The 20,087-nt window shown below is 42.6% G+C and overlaps 1 protein-coding gene across 1 annotated transcript in view; it reads left to right on the top strand.

The window, feature by feature from the left end:
- Apbb1ip (amyloid beta precursor protein binding family B member 1 interacting protein) overlaps window positions 1-15,948 on the top strand; it is a 98,182-nt gene extending 82,234 nt beyond the window's left edge. Inside the window, exons 10-14 of the mRNA XM_048460665.3 lie at window positions 922-1,032; window positions 8,510-8,608; window positions 9,225-9,339; window positions 11,705-11,805; window positions 15,100-15,948. Of these exons, the coding sequence (XP_048316622.2) occupies window positions 922-1,032; window positions 8,510-8,608; window positions 9,225-9,339; window positions 11,705-11,805; window positions 15,100-15,615 (942 nt within the window). The 3' untranslated portion in view covers window positions 15,616-15,948. The remainder of the gene's footprint in view (window positions 1-921; window positions 1,033-8,509; window positions 8,609-9,224; window positions 9,340-11,704; window positions 11,806-15,099) is intronic.
- Window positions 15,949-20,087: the final 4,139 nt, after the last annotated feature.

The raw sequence follows: 20,087 nt of genomic DNA, 5'->3' as shown, positions 1-20,087 counted from the left end.
ACAGATAGATATACAGACAATTAATAGGTAAATATAACGAAAGAAAAAAGTACTCAAGAACATTTAGGAGTGTATCAGTCTAGTTTATGTGTGTTACCTCTATGGGGGGAATTAAAAAATAAGAGGCAGAGAAAGCTAGTAAAGAAAATGTGTACTGTATAAATTTAATGTGGTGAATGTATGTTGTTTTTTAATTAAAACTTCAAAACTCCCCAAAAATATACAAGAAGAATGCCCTGCCCTGCATAAAGGAGTAAGTTGTTGCCTATGGTGACCTGCATTCTTTATTCAGCAACTGGATGGGGGTCCTGGAGCATCCAAGAAAGGATAGGCGAGTAGTGGAACAAGCGTGTGATCCAAGTGAAACCAAATATGTAAATTAGAGACTGCCATTTTCACAACACATTTTATCCACAGAGGAGAGGTCTCTGTTTCCATGGCAACCCTGCCAGCCTAAGGAGAAAGCATGACAGAGCCTGAAGTGTGTGCTGATTTACAGAGCATCAAATTTAGCTCTCATTCTTCATCCTGAGGGAACTTGCTTTTATTTTCTAATGGTCATTTACAAACTGTCACTGATTTCAAATAGCGAAGTCACAGCGAAGTCTCCAGCAGTGGTCACCTTGTCATGATTGGATCAGTAGCAACAGCACACGATCAGCCTGTTCTGACTCCCACAGTCCTCAGCGGATGCTAGGATAACAATGTCGTCTTTCATCCCATTGCGGATCAGACACCAGCTGTCTGTTGTCTTTTATGTAGGCTTGACTTAAAGAAAACTGTGTGGGGAAGATGTTCATATAAACTATCTTAAAATTCCCTGTTTTATCTACGGAGGTGAAACCCTTTGTGGCCGCGTCAAGAAGAACCTGGGGAAATGAGTAATTACCATCTCAGACAGATTGTTTCCCTGTCTTTCAGACATCCCGAGATCTGGCGTGCTTTATACAGTTTGAAAACGTTAACATTTACTATGGGGTTCAGTGCAAACTGAAATACAAAGCCCCCACCGACCACTGCTTTGTTCTAAAGGTACGTAATGAGCTACTGAGTTAGGCTTCCCAGCCATTTCAGTTAGTATTCGCTTCTGAGGAACTGTGGTCAATGTGATTTCTTAAATTTTAAGTATTATATCATAAAATGTGTAGTTTTAAACCAAAATAACAAAGTTAAAATAACAAAGTGCTGTGATATCTATCAACTTGTTGTGTACCTGAAAGCCTGTCTGATCCTAAAGTTTTAAATCTTTCTGGGCCTTTATCAATTCTAGAAATGTAAGTTCCATATTTTGAGCAAATTAATTTAAGATTCCCGTTAATAAAACAGACCAGTTTTCAATTCTTTACTTATTTTATTCTTGTTCCACTGTACAAAGTTTTTTTGAAATTATAAGTCTCATGTATCCCAGGCTGGCCTCAAGGTGGCTCTGTAGCTGAGGCTGTCCTAGGGACCTGATTCTCTTGCTCGCACCTTCCAAGTGCTGGGATTGCAGGCGGCTCCCACCATGCCAGGTTTAGGTTTGGAACTTTTAAAGGGACATGTTGTTGGGAGGACATATGTATTATCTGAAATTTGATGCAGCTTACGTGTTTTAAGTTAGCATCTCAGTCCATCAGATCAGTAGATAGTTATTTTACACCCTCACTTGACGTGTTGAGTGCCTTTTGGCCTCGAGAACTCTGGACTTAAGACCAAGATAAGTTTGTTTGCATTTGTTCTTAGGTTAATATCATTATAGCCAATCATATTCAATCATTTTTCTCCATTCACAATTACCATTGTTTATTATAATCAAATAATTGCCTGGAATTCTTGGCTTCACTAAGGACTCAGTATTTTGTGGCTTTTATTTAGACATCCTGGTCTTTTTGTTACTATGTAACCATTTTTAGCAATTTTAATTTAATTTAATTTTAGCAGTCATGAATCCCATGCCAGCCTAGTCAGCACGACACTGTCCCTGTGATTCTCAGCCATAGCCGTCTGATTCCTGGCAGACATGCCGTGATGTCCAGAGACATTCTGGTATTCGTAAGTTGGGGCAGGGACCAGATACTACTTACTGGCATCTAGTAGAAGGCAAAGTCATCAGATATCAGCACTACACAAAACAAACCCACACCAAAGAATGGCATGGCCTCAAATACTGACATTGCGGCTGTTGAGAAATCTGTGCTCATCAAGGGGCACCCAGAACCATGGCTGTCAAGGGCTAAAGCAAAGCAGGGAGCTGGATTCATTCCCTTACTCGTGTACTCAGTAATTATTGGACGGCAGCTCTCTGAGTGCATTCCAGGGGCAGAGAACACAGAAGTAAACACAACCTACAATAATCCCTGTTTCCATCACGTTCATGGTCAGTATGAGGGACTGACCATGAAGAAAAACGCAATGTGTTGTCATGTAAAAAATAATACAGCTGGGAAATCGATACAGAGCAGGGGAAGGGGCAGAGCCTACTGGGGCCAGGGTTCCCTTGGGCGGGGTGGTCAGGGGAGAAGAGTGACATTTGACAAAAGACATAAATGAAGTGACAGGGCAGTTGTAACTGAAGGAAAACCCTCCAGGAACTGGACCCTTGAGTTCAAGGTGTAGGTCAGAAGGAGGAGAGCTGAGGAAAGCGCCCGGCCTCATTCTGGGTTTTGCACATCCGTGCCCACTGCCCATATTGAAAGGATGGTGAGAATAATGGGGAACAGTTACAGAGCATTTTGTTCATGAAAGTAGAATTGAGCTCTAAGTGGCCGAATCAGGACGAGAGTTCAGTAGTGCGGCTCCGATGCTGCTCTTCCCCGCTATTAGTGATGGCGCAGCCCAGGACGAAGCCAGCATCCTGGGGGCTCTTCCCCACTATCAGTGATGGCGCAGCCCAGGAGGATGCCAGCAACCTGGGGGCTCTTCCCCACTATTAGTGATGGCGCAGCCCAGGACGACGCCAGCAACCTGGTGCCTTTCCGTATTCTCATAGACCTCCACTCAGATGAAGTCGGATCCTTGACTTGGCGGCCAAAAGGATTTTAGGAGGTGCCTCTTTGAAGTAGAGTTGGGGTTTACTTAGAAGAAAGGTTGGCATGCAGTTAAGCAGAGGACTGAGGGAAAGAGGATCTCAGTGAAGTGATAAGAACACTCCAGCGTGGCTGGGGAGTCATGTCCCTCTTAGTGACTCTCGTGCCAAGAAAACCTTTCTCTCTTTTTCAGTAAATGAGAGCATAGGGTAGTTCCAAAGGTACCTTGGGGTAGGATTACAAACTCATAAGGCAAAAACATTATCCACAAAGATTGCACAAGGTAGTTAAAGCAGGGCTTTCCTGTAAATAGGGTTTCTGCTGCAACTCCTAGAAAGCTTCAGGTTTACAGCCAAGAGCAGAGGAACGGCCATATACACTTGGCCTAATTGTGCTTGAGTGTGATCCTTACCATACTGCAGAGTTCTCTGAGAATTCAGATTCCTAGCCACAGCTCTAGCCACTGCCTGTATGCAAAATATTCCTAATCTGTGGCAGTATTCTCACCTTCTCTCACCTGTAGTGACGACAAACCCAGCGGCTCCTCTCCACCCTTACCTCTCTCAGCAATCCCTCCCAAAACTAATGGTCCCATCACCCTATAGTAATTTCCCATTCACTCCTTCCCTAACACACTAATAACTAATTGACTTAAAGCAAAAGAGATTTAGTGCTCTTGTATTCTAAAAATCATAATCAGGGTTGGGGGCAAGCGCCTGTCATGCAAGCCTGACAACCTGAGTTCAATATCCAGAACCTTGGGGCAGGAGGGAACTGGTTCCCATAAAGTTTTCCTCTGATCTACACATAGGACACAGACACACACAAACAGACAGACAGACAGACACACACACACACACACACACACACACAAATCAGCACTAGAGCCTGGCATGGTAACTCCCATCACTAAGGACTCTGCAGCAGAAGGGTCACAAGTTCAAGGCCACCCTGGGCAACTGAGACCCTGTTTCAAAAAGGAACAAAGAAAAATGCCGAGTTAAATTCCAGAAAAGTCTAGAGATATCTGTTCTGTGCCTTTTTCTGGGCTCTGGAAGTTTCCCATAGTCCTTGCATCCCTTGTCTTACTGCGGCAGGCCTAGTGACCTTACATCCCTTGTCTTACTGCTCCAGGCCCTTGTGCATCAGCACACGGTCACCGTCACTGCGCATGTCTGTGTCTGTTTCTTCTCCTCTTCTCTAAGGCAGGGAAGCCGAGGATTTAGAGGATACACTAGTTCAATATGACCCCATCTGACCCTGACAACGCCTACAAACACGTCTCATACAGAGCGGGGTGATGTTTCTTTTACAGCAGACAGGAATCTGTAGTAGCCATCTGCTTCCCCAAGCTATGAAAGAGAAATCCCTTCCTCTTCCCACTTCTAATCTGATCCTTGAGACGGAAGTCCGTCTGATCTTGTACCATTGTCTCCCTTTCGCTCTTCTTCTGTCTCGTCCTCCTTCAGGTTCACATTCCATATCAACCACAGAGCCTCCGCTGTTTTGAAATGCCCGGTGGTTCCCAGCACCGAGAAACAGCACTGCCTCTGCAAAAAGCCCTTGTCTATAGCGCCTTCCCGCCCTAGATTCCATCTCTTTCCAAACCTTCCACAGAATTCCTTGACACTCTAAAAACATTCTGGCACTCACGCAAAAAGTTTTTCAGTCTTTTTAAAATTTTTATTGTGAAATCAGAGAATAATCACATTTTTACCCCCTGTCATCATTCCTCAGTCATGGTGTGATACCCAGGGATTATATTTGTCAGCTCCCAGCGGCTGAACAAAAGGGGCTTTTATTCTAGCTTTGGTTCTGACATTAACCTCTGGCCAGAGACAAGTTGCTTAACCTTGTCAAATGTTCTTTTTGCTCACTTTGTAAGCTTTGAGGACATTGGGATCCCTTTTAGCAAGAACGTTCAGTAATGGCCTTGAACTTATATGCTGTGCCATGCCCTAAACGCATCTCTTGTTCAAGATCAGGGACAACGGAATCGTGAGGAACATTCCAGCCAGTGGCATTGATCCAGTGTTTTCTTTAAGCCCTTTTGCAAAGTTTCCCATCCATAGTCTGAGTTGTACGGAAGTGAGGCCCTGTGAGAGGTGGCCAGAGCCAGCACTGTGGCAGATTCTGAGACGTCACCACAGAGTCTGAAGAGTTTCACATTGTGAACTTGGTGTCCAGCAGCTAGCTCACCTCAGAACCACAAAGCTGGGGGATGGGAAGGATTGTAGAGGCTTCTGTTTTCTGTTAGAAGCCTTTTTGTTTCAGGGTACGAGCATATTTTACTGTCGTGAGGTGAACTACACACTTAACAAACGCTGCTCGAGTGGAATGTACACTTTCTCAGAAAGAATCGGTACATCTGCAGACTGCTTCTGAGAACTTGACTCATATGATAAACACCAAAACCAAAAGTAAAAGGAATATTTAATAGTGACATAAGCCCAAGGCAGCAATACCAAATTTCTAAATGTCACAGAAGGAAAAATTAGACATTTTGGTTTTCATTATGTTATCTACATATTTCTTTACACATTTGTAATATCTATGTACATATATGTGTGTGAATGTGCGCAAGTACACACAAACAGAAGTCAGAGAGTGCCTCTGGCTTCTTCTAAGACTTTCTGTCTATTCCACTGAGACAGGGTCTCTTCCTAAACCTGGGCCTCATATCTCGGCTAGCCTGAAAATCTGTAAACCCAGCTATGCTCCTGTCTCCGTCCTACGTGGAGCTGGGGTGCAGGTGCTTGTGGGGTATCCAGCTTGTTATGTGAGCGCTGGGGTCCAAATGTTGGTCTTCAGGACTCTGGAGCAAGCCCTAAGAACTGCTGAGTCGCTCACCCCTAAATGTCAATTGCTGACAAGACCGACACCCCCTCACACGTTAGTCAGATCAAGAATTCTGCTGTGGGCCAGGCAGCTGTGGCTGTGACTGAGGACAAGCCCTTTGATCTGGTTTTGCAGATTTCTTTGTTGAGAATGCTGCAGGCATCTATGGAATGTCACGGTCCAGCTACCAAGAGCCTGACTCACAGTTTTACCAATCTGACCTTTAGGTTAATTAATGCAACAAATCCTTCTTGCTGTTGGACTACACAAATTGATTTGATTGATACTTTCAATTTTAAGGTCCTCAGAGAACATGGTCATTGGAGTAACGTTTTCAGTACTAAAACAGAACTTCATTGAAAATCTGTGAGTAAGCTTTGAACACAAGAGCAAAGCAGTGTGCGGCAGCCATTCAAAAGTATTTGCCGCCATCTGCTGGCCCAACTGCAGAACTACAGTAACAAGTTCTGGGTGGAGTCGGGAAAGAGGACTCTGTTAGGGACTGGCTTCCAGGCCAACCTGATGCAAATTCTGAGGGCTGAAAAGGCCTAAAGGAAGAAAACAATCCAGCTAAGGGGGTCAGCGTTTCTCAGTTGCCATGAAAGACCACAGAGACAAGAGTTCTTTAATTTTCTGGGTTCTTTATTTTTTTTTTTTCTGACATATCTTTAAAGTCTGGTTTTTTGTCTTCAGTGGCTCAGGATAAATTCAGACATATAGGGGGCTCTCCAAACATCAGTTTTTATCATTTCTAAAGCCAGAAATAACTGACTTTCCGAGTTCTTACAGCCTGTGTGTCTCGCAGGGGGGCGGGAGCAGGTCAAATCTAGGACATCAGAAGTCTAGCAGAGCAACCAGTCCACATCTTCCCTCATAGTCCACTGAAGCTCAAAGACACAGCGCTGTGTTCTCAGATCACCTGAGATTGGCCACTCTTCTGAAGGCTGTCAAGTGTGCTGGATGCGAGAGTAGAGAGGTCTAGGCAGTGTCGTAGAAAGGAGTTGGTGCTTTGCTCCTTGTCTGCCCGTGGCAGCCAGAGGCAGATGCTCCCAAATCTGCTGGCTTCTCTTTGAACTTTAGTACCATCGTTTATGCTTCCCCTGGCAAGACTAGCAAGCTGCTCTGAGCGCTGAGGAAACACGCATGCACACACATGCACATACACGCACCCACACAGATTTTAGTTGGTCCTTTTTTATACAATAAAATATAATATAAGTTATACTCGCCCATGAAGACTGGCATGACACTCATTTCAGATTTCAGGTTTGGTTGCCAGCTTCTTACCCGACGACTTCAATATTTCTGATACAATAATAAACACTATGCTTATTTGTTTCTTTCAACAATCATTTATACAACCAGGCTGCAGTTCTACCACATGTCAGGCATGTGCTAAGCATCATAGACCTCCAGCAACAAACAAAACGGGTGAAGTCCGATCCAATAGAGAGTTCAGTCAGAGCCAAACAGAAATGGAAGCCACAGGACAAGGGAATCAAGAGAGAGAGAGATGCTGAGAATCTTGTGAACTCCTGGGGCCATGTAACCTCTGTATATACACTGTGTGTGTGTGTGTATGTATGTGTGTGTGTGTGTGTATCTCCCCTGTACACACAAATTCATACACTAAATATATATAAAACCCATGTACACACACACACTATATATATATATACACACACCCTGTACACACACCATATGTACATACATCCCTGTATACATACATTATATATACATATATAAACCCCTGTACACACTACATATAAAATCCCTGTGCACACAAACACACACCGTACATATATATATATATCCTGTACACACACACACACTATATAACCCCTGCACACACATACACACCCATTGCAACTTAAGGATGTGTCCATGTGAATATGAGATCATTGTTAGGAAAGGGAGATGATTGTAAAACTCTGAATTCTCAGTAAAAGAAATAACCCCTGAGCTAAATTTGTGGATGGGAGAAATAAGGCAAGAATTTTTCTAAGTATTAGTGTTGTGACACAAAATGTTTATTAGGTAAGTTCCTTTATCTGATAGAGAAGCAACTCGGTTTTCAATGAGAAACAAACACATAACAGACATGAAAGATTCCAGTATTTAAAAGGGAGAAATAGCTATTACTGACATACATTAAATCATATAGCAGGCTAATTGAGCCTGTTCAAAGCTTGGCCTTTGTTTTCTGTTTTTAAAATAGTGCTGAGGGGTGAGCACACGCTAGGCAAGTGTGCCGCTGCCGAGCTACACCCCCAGCCTGTTTGGTCCCTCTTACTTTTGAGAAAAGGTTTCATTATGTTTCTCAATCTGATCTCAACCTGGTGATCCTCCGTCGGCCTCCTTAGCAGCTGAGGTTGCACAGCTCAGGGCTGCCAGTTTAGCAGTTTTCAAAAGCACCTGCAGCTGGACGTGCCCGCCTGTGTTCTCAGCTACTGTGGAGGCTGAGGTGGAGGGTCATGCGTTCAAGGCCAGCCTGGGCTTCAGAACAGCACCTCTTGCTTCCTGGTCCACAACTGCTGCCAGTAATTTTTGTCATCACCTCAGTAAATCATCTTTGTCAAAGTTTTCCGTTAAGTTTTCTTGAAAGGTGCTTTAGAATCTTAATAAATTGAAATCCATTAATTGCCTTCAAATCTGCTTCTATGTAGCATCCTCAGATCCAGAAGGAGTCTCAGTACATCAAATACCTCTGCTGTGATGACGCAAGAACTCTCCGACAGTGGGTTATGGGAATAAGGATCGCCAAGGTGAGAATGCACTCAGCTTCACGAGACCGCGGGTTAGCCAACAAGCTTGCTCCCTAGGGCCAGCATTTACCACTCCCAGTACAGATGTTGTCTCATCTGCTTGCTTTTGTGTCCCTCGGTAGTGGAATCACTCACCTACTGTTGTGTAGGACTGACTGTACAAACACACACCTGTCCAGCAGCCTGAGAATCAGAGTTGACTTCCAAACAGACTTTTCAGATTCTCAGAGAGAATTGCAAACATGGCGTGCAATAAAGAAACTCGAGATTGTGTACCTTAATGGTAGAGCACTCGCCTAGCCTGGGTGAGGCCGAGTTTGGTCCCACCATAGAAAGGAAACAAGGAGAGGAAGGTGCTAACTCTACGGAATAGCTACCTTAAGACAGGTGATTAGAATTTTGTGGCTCTCCCTATCCTCTGATGTGCAAATGGGAGAATTCGCTAATTCTGCTAATCAAGAAAATTATTTAACTTGTAATAATACACCCCCACCCCCGAAAAAGAAACTTGAACCAGCAGAATAATGGTACTTTTTTCTCTCAATATATATCTTGCTGTTGAGGGCAAACTTTTGACATAAATGGACTTATTTCCTCCACTCTTTTCCCTCCCTAGTATGGAAAGACCCTCTATGACAACTACCAGAGGGCCGTAGCAAGAGCTGGACTTGCCTCTCGGTGGACGAACCTGGGGACGGCTGGGGGAGCAACGCCAGCTCAGACTACTACAGGTAAAAGTCGAGAAGAGATTCACATGCACACACCAAGCTCAGAGTTCATGTCTATCATCAAATACACTGGGTCAAAGCAAACGCTGGGGTATTTTGGAGCTGGCAAAGTAAGTGGGCAAAATGTTTTCTGTACAAGCCAGAGGGCCTGAGTTCAGATCCTCAGCACCCATGTAAAAGCCAGATGAGGTGGCACAAGTCTATGACCCTAGGCACTAGGGGGCAGAGATAGGTGGATCTAGGGCCCTTGCTAGACATCCAGTCTAGTCAATTGGTGAGCTCCAAGACCAGTGAGAGACCCTGTATCAATCAACCAGTGAAGAAGCAATTCAAGAAGGCATCCTGCTATCAACTTCTGGTCCCCACACATGCCTGCATACATGAGCACACCCATACACACACATGCGCAAACATGCAAAGAACAGAGAGAAAGAGATAGGTGAATAAGATAGAATAAAACAAAATAAAGTAAAGGCAAAATAAATATCGTAGGCACCGTTTGGAATCTACGCGCTCCACATGTCTCTCGTTACAAGTGACTCTTCACAAGGCTTCGGCCACTTTTCGCAATAGACCCATACATAAGGTGTTGGTCGTGATTTTAAGGTGATGTGTCTTTCCAAAATACAAATGCCATATTTGTGCAAGGCTCATTAGTACCCTGCACAGTACTCAGATCAGATACGGGGCCAGGCCTGTTGTCTTCCCTCAGGGACATGATGGATAGAGTCTTGTACCCAAGGCAGAGCATCACACTTCAAGCTAACACAACCTTGATTTGTCTATGTTTTTGAGAAGACTGGGTCACTAAGACAAGGTACCTAAGGAGCTTGCTGCTTTACATATAGAGGTGCCCTCTGGTATCTGTGACAAAGTCTAGGAACCCCATGAGCACACTACAAGAACATGGCTGCTCTACTGTATTGTTTAGAAATAGTGACAAAGAAAACCCTGCATATGTTCAGCAAAGTCATATATATGTTTCAGCAAAAGCATTTCAAATGCTTTTGGTCAATGGTTGATTGGATCCTGGATACAGAGCCCAGATTGGAAGAGCCCCACAGAATGAAGAGTCCGATCCTGTTTCACAGCTGAGCAAACTGAAAGTGGCAGGTCTTTCCTAGTATAGATAGGAACTAGTGTCCGCTAAAAAGGCGGCGTGCAAAGCAAGCACTTACTGATAAGGAATGTCACCTTAAAACAAATTTCATATGCATATAATTTTATATGCATTTTACTATTTATTGGGGATTAAATAAAATTTACATACTAATGAAATATGGATGTGTTTATTTAATTTTTACATGGAGAATCAAATCTTGGCTGGATATTTGATACTGCAAGGCATAGGACATCTTCAACGTTTCTTAGAGTGGATCTATATTCTGATTTTATAAACGTTAGTGCTGAGAATGCCACTTTGCACAAATACATAGTACAAAAATGGCAGGAGTACGTTTAGAGTTATTTCAGAAATCATTGGAAATTGTATCCTAATAATCATTTCATGAAACAAGTTAGCAACACAAACAGCAATTTTTAATATTATTTTTTCTTTATTCTTGAGAATTTTATACATGTACAATGAAACCTGGTCCTATCCATGTCCCATCCCCCCAGTGAAGTCCCCTCCCAATTCATATATTCTTTCTTTCTTTTAATAACACACTAAATTTGCCAGGCAGTGGTGGTGCACACCTTTAATTCTAGCACTCAGGAGGAAGAGACAGGCGGATCTCTGTGAGTTCTAGGTTAGTTCCAGAACAGCCAGGACTGATTCACAAAGAAACCCTGTCTCAAAAAAGAAAGAAAGAAAGAAAGAAAGAAAGAAAGAAAGAAAGAAAGAAGGAAGGAAGGAAGGAAGGAAGGAAGGAAGGAAGGAAGGAAGGAAAGAAAGAAAAAAGAAATCACTAAATCCATTTAGTGCTGTCTTTATGTGCTTAGATGTAGGAATATTCACTAGTTCTTGGGGAAAAAAAAAACATATTTTAAATACAGAATTCTCCCTCCCTGCCCCAAAAGCTCGTCAGGAAGTAAGGCATAGGAACACCTCCCCCATCCACGGGGCACTTGTGCAGGTAAACTTGGCATGAGTCATGAGTACCATACTCAGGTCACGTCTAGAAGATGGCATTTCATGGCACTCTTCCATCATCCAGCTCAGACATTTTTTTTCCCTTTTCACTTATTTTATGTATATTGATGTGAAGGTGTCAGATCCCCTGGAACTGGAGTTACAGACAGTTGTGAGATGCCATGTGGATACTGGGAATTGAACCTGGGTCCTCTGGAAGAGGTGCGTTGTGTTTGCAGATTTTACTTCAATAACTCTAAAACTGACTTTTCTGTTCTTTCTACTTCCCCTCAGGACTTAAAACAGGCACTAGCCAACCCAATGGCCAGGTTCCCCGGGCTGCACCTTCGGCTGGTGTCCTCCAAGCGGCCCAGACACAAATTGAAATAACTAAGGTAAATCACAGACGCACTCAAAGCCTGCAAGCTGGGACTCATAAACCCATAAAACCCTGCCCTGACTATGAGCAGGTCCTGGTACCTTTTCCTTTTAAAAGCCCAAATAAAGTTCTAGCAACTTAGATTTCATTTAAGGAAATGGCTTCATATTTTATCTTTAAGCTAGAGGCAAAAGTTAAAATCAACTGTTATTCACGCCACTTTAACATCCTAAGTATGTCTGTTAATTGCAGTTATTATGACAGGGGGATTTCTTCTTGGAGTGGCTTTCATGATCACTCAACCGTTGGGACTTTCAGTTATTTTGCTAATGAGTTACTGCAGTTGAAAGTTAGTCAGAAGCCCTATATGAAGTGCCAAGTGAACCCCAAAACCAAATCAGAAGATTCTTAAAAGGGGTCCACTTATAAAATGTGCACTTTCTATTTTCCTGTTAATGACTTGAATTCATGTTCAGAGTGACGGAGAAGAAAATACACACGAGATAATAAGAGTGGGGGTCAGGTTGGTGACACAGCCCTTGTCCAGCATGTGTGCAGGTATGGGGCCCTGGGTTCCATCACAGCCCTGGAAAGATAGATAGATAGATAGATAGATAGATAGATAGATAGATAGATAGATAGATAGATAGATAGATAGATAGATAGTAGATAGTAGATAGGTAGATAGATAGATGATAGATAGATAGATAGATAGATAGATAGATAGATAGATAGATAGATAGATGGTAGATAGATAGATGATAGATAGATAGATAGATAGATAGATAGATAGATAGATAGATAGGTAGATTTCTCCATAATTTATTTCTATAAAAGAAATTAATGATGATTAATTTAAACCTATATAAAAGCCAAAGCTGATTATAATTTAGTTACTAGTTCATTTGTCTCAGGTGACTAAATTCTACTGAGCATTTCTTGTGATTCTGAATGGCTTTAGGTAGCTGTGGCTCTCCTCCTGCCACTCACATACTAGAATCTGTGGGTACAGTTTCACTAATTTACCTCGCTTACCCCTTCAGTGGTAGACATGAACACTGGTGTTTACTGAAAGCCTTAGCGTTTCCGAAAGCCATTTCAGACTTTTCAAAGCTGTTCCTCTAATCTCTGCAAACCTGACAGTATACCATACAGTGTTCTTTCTGTTTACATTTTCATTATTTCTGGAACATTAGTTGAAAAGAGGTATTCTTAAAAGCCACAGAAATAAAAGAACCCCAGAACAGAAAACATTTCTATGTTAATAGCAATACCCAACCGCCTGATCCAAAATTTTTAAGAAATTTATCACAAGTTAATTAGCTTAGCATACAAAGTAAATAATTGAAATTCATTGTAAAGTAGAAAAACTATCTAAATTTAATCTTCAGTGGTTCAGGCTGCCAAGCAGAGAAAAAAATAAAGCAGAAGCTGATAAAGTGTAAACTGAAATGATGATGGTTTTCCCTAAAGCATAATCATTTAATTCGGCGCCTGAAATTGCTAGAGATGTTGAATTTCATAAATGCACTGTTGTTATCATCGTGGAACTTCTATTGACAGAACTGGATGCTCTAGAATCTAGAGAGACTTAAGCCCAGTCAGGTGTTCAGGCCTCTACACACAGCACATACGTCATGGTTTTACCTTAAGAAATCATCAAGGGCTTATCTCCCTTGGTTTCATTATAACACAAGGCAGATGCTATTCCATTGCTACCTGACTGTCAATGCCCTTCCCCACAGGATAAAAAGAGAAAAGAGTTTAGACCAGGAGTCCCGCTTCCTGCTAATTCCTTGTGAAAACTTCTATGGTAGGACTTATTATTGGCTCCTCCTTTAAAGTCCACAGTCTGGAAACCAGAACCTTTGTTCTGGGAACAGTAATGGGTAGAAATAGCATCCACAATCAAGGAAACAATGGAACATGCTCTCTAGCAGGAAGAGATTCTTCATGGCTGGTTTGTAAACACCCAGACAAAATTATTCCTCTTAGCTTCTTCATGTCTACGTTCTTCATTCTAACCAAACAGGATATTTAAGCAAAGAGTTTTTATACCATATTCTTTATTTGTTGTGTGAAAATTCCATTTATGCACACATGTATTTTGAGCACATTTATCCTCAATTCCCCCACTCTAACTCCTCTCAGATACCCCTTCACCCCCACACATACTTCCCTCCCAACTTTGTGTTCTCTTTTTCCTTTTAACCCACTGAGTCCAGTGTTGCCTACATACTCATGGGTTGAGGGCCATTGGTCATGGCCAATCTACCAAGGACCATGTCCCTAAAAAAAATTGATTCTTCCCACCTCTAGTAGCCATCAACTGTCAGTAGATCCTCAGCTAGGAGCGCGTACACAAGCCCCAACTGTGCTAGAATGTCAGCTAGCTTGATATCATGTAGGTCAAAGTCCAGAACACACTTTCACCCTGGTCTGGCCCCGCCTCTGGCTTTTACAGTCTTTCTGTCCCTTCTTGGGCCAGGGAACTGAGCCTTGGGCAGGGCGTGTCCCTTTGATTATGACTGAGCACCCCACTGACACTTGTTCTCTGCTCCAGGACAGTGTGAGTCTCTGTATTAACTGTTGTCTACCGCACAAAGACGGTTCTCTGATGGGAACTGAGAGCTGCACTAATCTAAGGATATAGCGATAAATATTTAGAAGGCAGCTTTAATACTACGTCCATTTAGCAAAAATGGTAGTAGTAGGGTTTACCTCTAGAGTCTGTGAGCTCTCCACTCACAGCTTCTTGGCCAGATTTTAAACCAAGAGACTTTGTGAAGACTCTGAGATGCCCCTTAATTACCTCTATGCCACCAAAGGTGTGCCACAGAGGCAGAGTAGACACACACACACACATACACCCCTAAAATTGTGCTCCTTTATATGACCAGTACATTGATGGATTGTCTTAGGTCTTGAGTAGGAAGTCTTAAGGAACCATCTGGCTTCCGGTTTGAGTTGCCTGGCGATAATACTGAGGGAACCCCATAAGGAGTTAGTATTCATTAATACTTTAGAGAAACAATCAGCTTCTGTGTAGGACTTGCCTGATCTAAAGATAGTGAACACTTCCTAGAGTGAATGTGGCGGAGATGCCCCGTTACAGAGAGTGGTGGTTGGGGGTTCACATATAATGGCGTCAAAGGCATCAGCTATCAGTCCTGTACCTGGAGCAAAGGTGAGCTCATGAGCACAGGCAGTCCCAGTGTGGGAGGGAATGGAGCAATCCCTCTCAGCGCCAATGTCAAATGATGGCTGTGTTATCAAGAATCATGAAAGTTTTGCTGTCCCTTTCTTGAAGGAGGAGAAGCAAGGCTTGGGTAACCACTGCCCAACAGCAACCAAGGAGAACCATGGCCCGAAGTCCAGCCTGCCACCACCCCCTCCACTAAGACGATCTTCGGACACCTGTGGCAGCCCCGCCTTACCACCCAAGTCCAAGGGCCCTGTCAACTGCTCTTTCCCCGCCCCGCCCGAAGACTTCCTGCCGCCGCCCCCACCGCCTCCGCCCGAGGAGGACAGCGACAGCGAGTTGCCCCCACCACCACCGGGATTCCTGGAGGAGCCACCGGACTTCATTCCACCGCCCCCACGGGCTGCGGCTGTTGAAGGCTCTGCATTGCCACCACCGCCACCACCCCCGCCCAGTGTCTCCCAGGAGACGACCAAGTCATCTCCAATGCCCCCCAAAAAGCCCCCAATGCCCCCCAAGAGGCAAGATAACCAAGGACTCCCCAGTGCATCAGGGAGCGGTGAGCAAGATTTCATGTCAGACCTCATGAAAGCTTTGCAAAAGAAAAGAGGCAACGTGCCCTAGGGATATCTGTTAGCGCCTGGGGTCATTTCTAACTCCATCCGTGTTTTGGTACTCTATTGCCGTGGCATCTTGATCATTTTAGTAAAATGTTTTCTGACTAAAAATCATATAAAACTCTTCACTGTTGTAAATACTATATTCACATCCATTAAAATAGCGGAGGATTTCAGACTAACTGTATACATTCAAGCACACATGTACATCCTTCCTGTGTGCTTCCACCTGAGTGGATTTCATCTTGCAATCCAGGCTCACTGAAATGATATTCTAGGATCGTTTTATTGTGTTCAGAAGGCTCAAATTTTAAAAATTAAAATTTATTTGGAAACAGCATTTCTAGAAATAGTCTATAAGATTTGTATGGTGTCGACACTATTTGACTTTCTAAAAGATTTAAGTTCCTATGCCTTCTTAAGTCTTGTTGGTCTATCTTCCTTCTCAGTGCCTATGACTTTCAGAAAAAGCAAACGAGGGAAAAGAAAGAAAAAGAAAGCAGATCTTCATTTCTTTTATACACCTCGGTTGATTCCATCTTTGGCCCTAATATTGGTTTTATGTGTGGGTGGATGGGTCCTATCACTGAGCTATAAACCCCTAGTCTACTTTTGGTTTTTTTGGTTGAACCATGACCACACATCACACACGCACATGTGCCTGGTCACGGTTCAAACGTAAAAAAAACAAAAACCAAATTGTGAGTATGGGGACCCTGGGAGAGGGTTGAAGGGGGGAGGGGAGAGGCCGGAAGGGGAGCAGAGAAAAAAAGTAGAGCTCAATAAATATCAATAAAAAAATGTATAAAAAAAAAGAAAAGAAGAAGGCAGAGGTAGGGGACTTCCAGGGAGGTGACCTCAAATGTTCTTAAGGAAGTATTTGAAATTGAAGATAAACAAACACTTTACTTCAAATCTCACCCCGTGTATTAATTCATTCTGGTTTAAGTTTTGTGACTTTATATCAGTGCTGTAAAATCATAATTTCTGGTCCCCAGGCAAAGCCCAGACATTATTTATGCAGATTCCTGGGACAAGACTGACAGGCATGATAGCATAGTTTTATTAAAGACTAATTCTGAGATTTAGAGTTTGGTAGGAAGTGATGAATGTCTGTGGCCACAGAGAGGTCCAGATTTCTTAAACCTGACAGATAAATGGAGCCATTACAAAGCGCTCAAGACAAAAGATCTTTCGTAAGGACTGTAATCTGGACTTACAGATGTGGATCAAAATCACCCCCTGGAACCAGATGTGGTGGTGTATACTTGTCATCAAATTGGAGGCCAGTCCTGGCTATGAAGCAGACCCTGACTCAAAATAAAAACAGAGCAACAAATACAATTACTACCCTGATTGCAGGTCAGGAGCATTTGTATAACTTAGAATTCTGCTCTCCTAGAGTCAAAAGAGTAGCAAGTCATTTAGTTTTTTTCCAGAGTACACAAACTTGGGTTTCGTGGTCATAGCTATAGAAGTAAATACGGGTTCCCGTGGACAGCCTAGCAGTCTGGAGGATGGAGACAGCTGGAAGTGATCCAGCCCACTCTGCCGATATAAGGTTGGGACTTTATATAACAAAATGCCTAGTGAAAATACTTCATCTCCTCTGCTGTTCAGTGCAGAGTCCCAGGTAGCACATGTGAAGCTTGGTTCTGAGCACCCAGGTCCTAGAACTGGTTCTGCTTCCACCTTTGCCATTGTGTGTACATCAACTTCACCGTCACTCTAGAAACTCCCGACTTTCTATCAACACTTAGAGGTTTTCCCTAACTGGAAAAGCTTTCTGAAGGAGACCTCACTGGCCAGGGGAGTGAAGCGTCATTCTTTATTAAGCTGTGTGTAGCCAGTAATGAAAGCACTGGGCACTCATCGCCGTGGATCAGGGGAGGGAAAGGACTAGACCCTCAGTACCCAGAGGGTAAAATGAGAATGCGGCTGTAATGGGCATCATAGGCAACCTGAAAGCATCATTTAAACACGTTGCTAAGAGACAGAGGCTGCAGGTCTCACAGGGTTGGAGCCTGCAGGTCTCACGGGTTGGTATACATTCTACCTCTTAAATTCTACTATACCAGATCTTTTCTTTATCAGAGAAAGGACTATAAAAGCTCAACATGACTATGATGCTCTCAAATTTTAACCCATGATACATATCTTAGGAGAGCTACTGAAAAAATATCAATATGGTTATATCAGACCAAAGCGCTGGCACATTAGGACTCCCCAGCTCTTCCCTTGTCTGTTTTGCCTTCCTGTGTGAGTACAAGTTCAATACTGAAGCCTTATGGTCTGAAAACCTAAAAACCTGGGATGCTTCGGTGAATGCCAAACAGACGCTTTCCTCTCATAGTCATAAGCATCACCTGGCAGTGAGTACCGCAGTTTCTGCTCAGTGGAGAGGAATTACTTTGTTTGGCTGAGAAGTTGCTTCACAAGAAGACAGATGAAGTCTAGAGAAGTATTTGGATGAGGAACATCCAAAAGCCAGGGATAAAAACAATGGTACTAATCTTGATTTATAAAACTTATGCCATCAGTACCAATACCTGTGTAATAGACCAGCTGTAATTTAAAACACAGCATTTGAACCAAGCATGATGGTGCATGTCTTTACTCCCAGCACTTGGGAGGCAGAGACATTTGGATCTCTCTCTGTTCAAGTTGAGTCTGTTCTACATAATGAGTTCCAGAACAGTCAAGGCTGCATAGACCTTTTCTCAAAGAAAAGAAACAAAAAGGAAAAACAATAAACAAACAAACAAGAAAGCCAGCATTTGATAGTTTATAAGACATATGGTTTAATCTGACGCATGATAGAATCTGAAACGAGTTTTTTTATTCTTTTATTCTCTCTGTCTGGCTTGATCTCTCTGGCTCTCTCCTGTGCATGCGTGCGTGTGTGTGTGTGTGTGTGTGTGTGTGTGTGTGTGTGTGTGTGTGTGTGTGCACATGGGGACCCACAGAAGTCAGAAGACAGTATTGGATCCCCAGGAACCAGAATTCAGTCATGGCAGTCATGAGCCACCCAGTGTCGGTGCTGGGAACCAAATTCCTTTTCAAGAACAAGAATTATTCTTAACCACCGAGTCATCTTTCCAGGCCCTAAAACAGGACTTTTACAGTAAGTCTTCGAAGGGAGAAATAACATTCAAGCCTTTGCTACATGTGTCTGAAGGGGAGCGCACTAGATGAAGAGGAACGTGAATAAAGTAATCCCACACTAGCTCCAAATAGGGTATAATAAGGGGTTCTTTATTTAAGAGAAGACTCACAGATCACAATGGGGAATAGGAATGGAATCCAGCATCCAGGTGTGAGAGTGGAGAGACAGCATGCAGGCCCACACATTTTGGTACCTAAGGGCACGCCCAACCTGGTCCAGCCTTTCCCTTTTGTCTAAATAAGAGAGTTCCAAACCCAATACAAAACTTTATACAATAAAAACAGATATCAAATATAAAAATTAGAATTACAACCAGCATAAACAATGTTAAGCAAGAAACATATGCTAAATGTTTTAATACTTATTTTATCCAAAATAATCCAAGTCTAAGTCTTGTAATAGAAATGTCTTGTCTAAATCATAAAAAGAAAATAACTATGACTATCTAGTCTTTAACCCCATCCAAGACCTTAAAAGGGAGATAATATTACTTGAGTAGGCAGAAGTGCAATTAAGCAGCTTCCAAAATGTGCTACCTGGACAATCACCCAAAGTCTCATTTGAAAGGTTGGAGCAATCAACTTTGGCTAAGGTCTAGAGTAACTGACAGACCATTATCAGAGGTAGGAAGATTTTCAAAACTGTCTTACCCCATCCTGACAAGGATTGACAGTCTTTTTCTTGTATCAGACTGGACACCATGCATTTTGTCAGTGATTGAGGCATAGGCAGTTCCTTGCCCAAAGGCCAGTTGTGTCAAGAAGAAAACAAGCTCCAGGTGGAGCATCTTCAGTGCTCAACATTCTCTTGGGAATAGATCAGTGATGCCAGGCGCAACCGTGTCTCACATCAACAGAACCCTAAGTTATTTAAATGCCATATTCTACAGTTCTTTGGAGTGGTTGAAGATTACCTATCCATGCAGAATACAATCTCTGTGTATCTAAAGAACCTGATTAGTGTAACAAACATGGATGACTATTGACCTATAATTCTTAATACCTATATAACTCAAAAACTAAGACTTCATATTAGAATATTAAACAATCTTTAAACAGTTGTGCAGCAAATGAAGATAATGGCCTCAAAATGTAAATAATGTATAAGTATCTTAATCAGAGGTAGAAATGTATAATACAGTATGATAAATATATCCTAAAATTGCATCAATATACAAAATATCTTAAAAAGAGGTTGAAACATGCATGCATGCATACAATATGACAAAATAATTTTGCATAGTTATACAAATATTGTAAACAGAAATAGGATGAGTTCATGTCAAGATCATTGACATACCAACAGGCAGCGCT

The sequence above is a fragment of the Myodes glareolus genome, chromosome 14, assembly GCF_982192425.1.
Source record: "Myodes glareolus chromosome 14, mMyoGla1.1, whole genome shotgun sequence".
Lineage (NCBI taxonomy): Eukaryota > Metazoa > Chordata > Mammalia > Rodentia > Cricetidae > Myodes > Myodes glareolus.
Note: the sequence above shows the minus strand (reverse complement) of the source record. Positions and strands in the feature narration are given on the sequence as shown.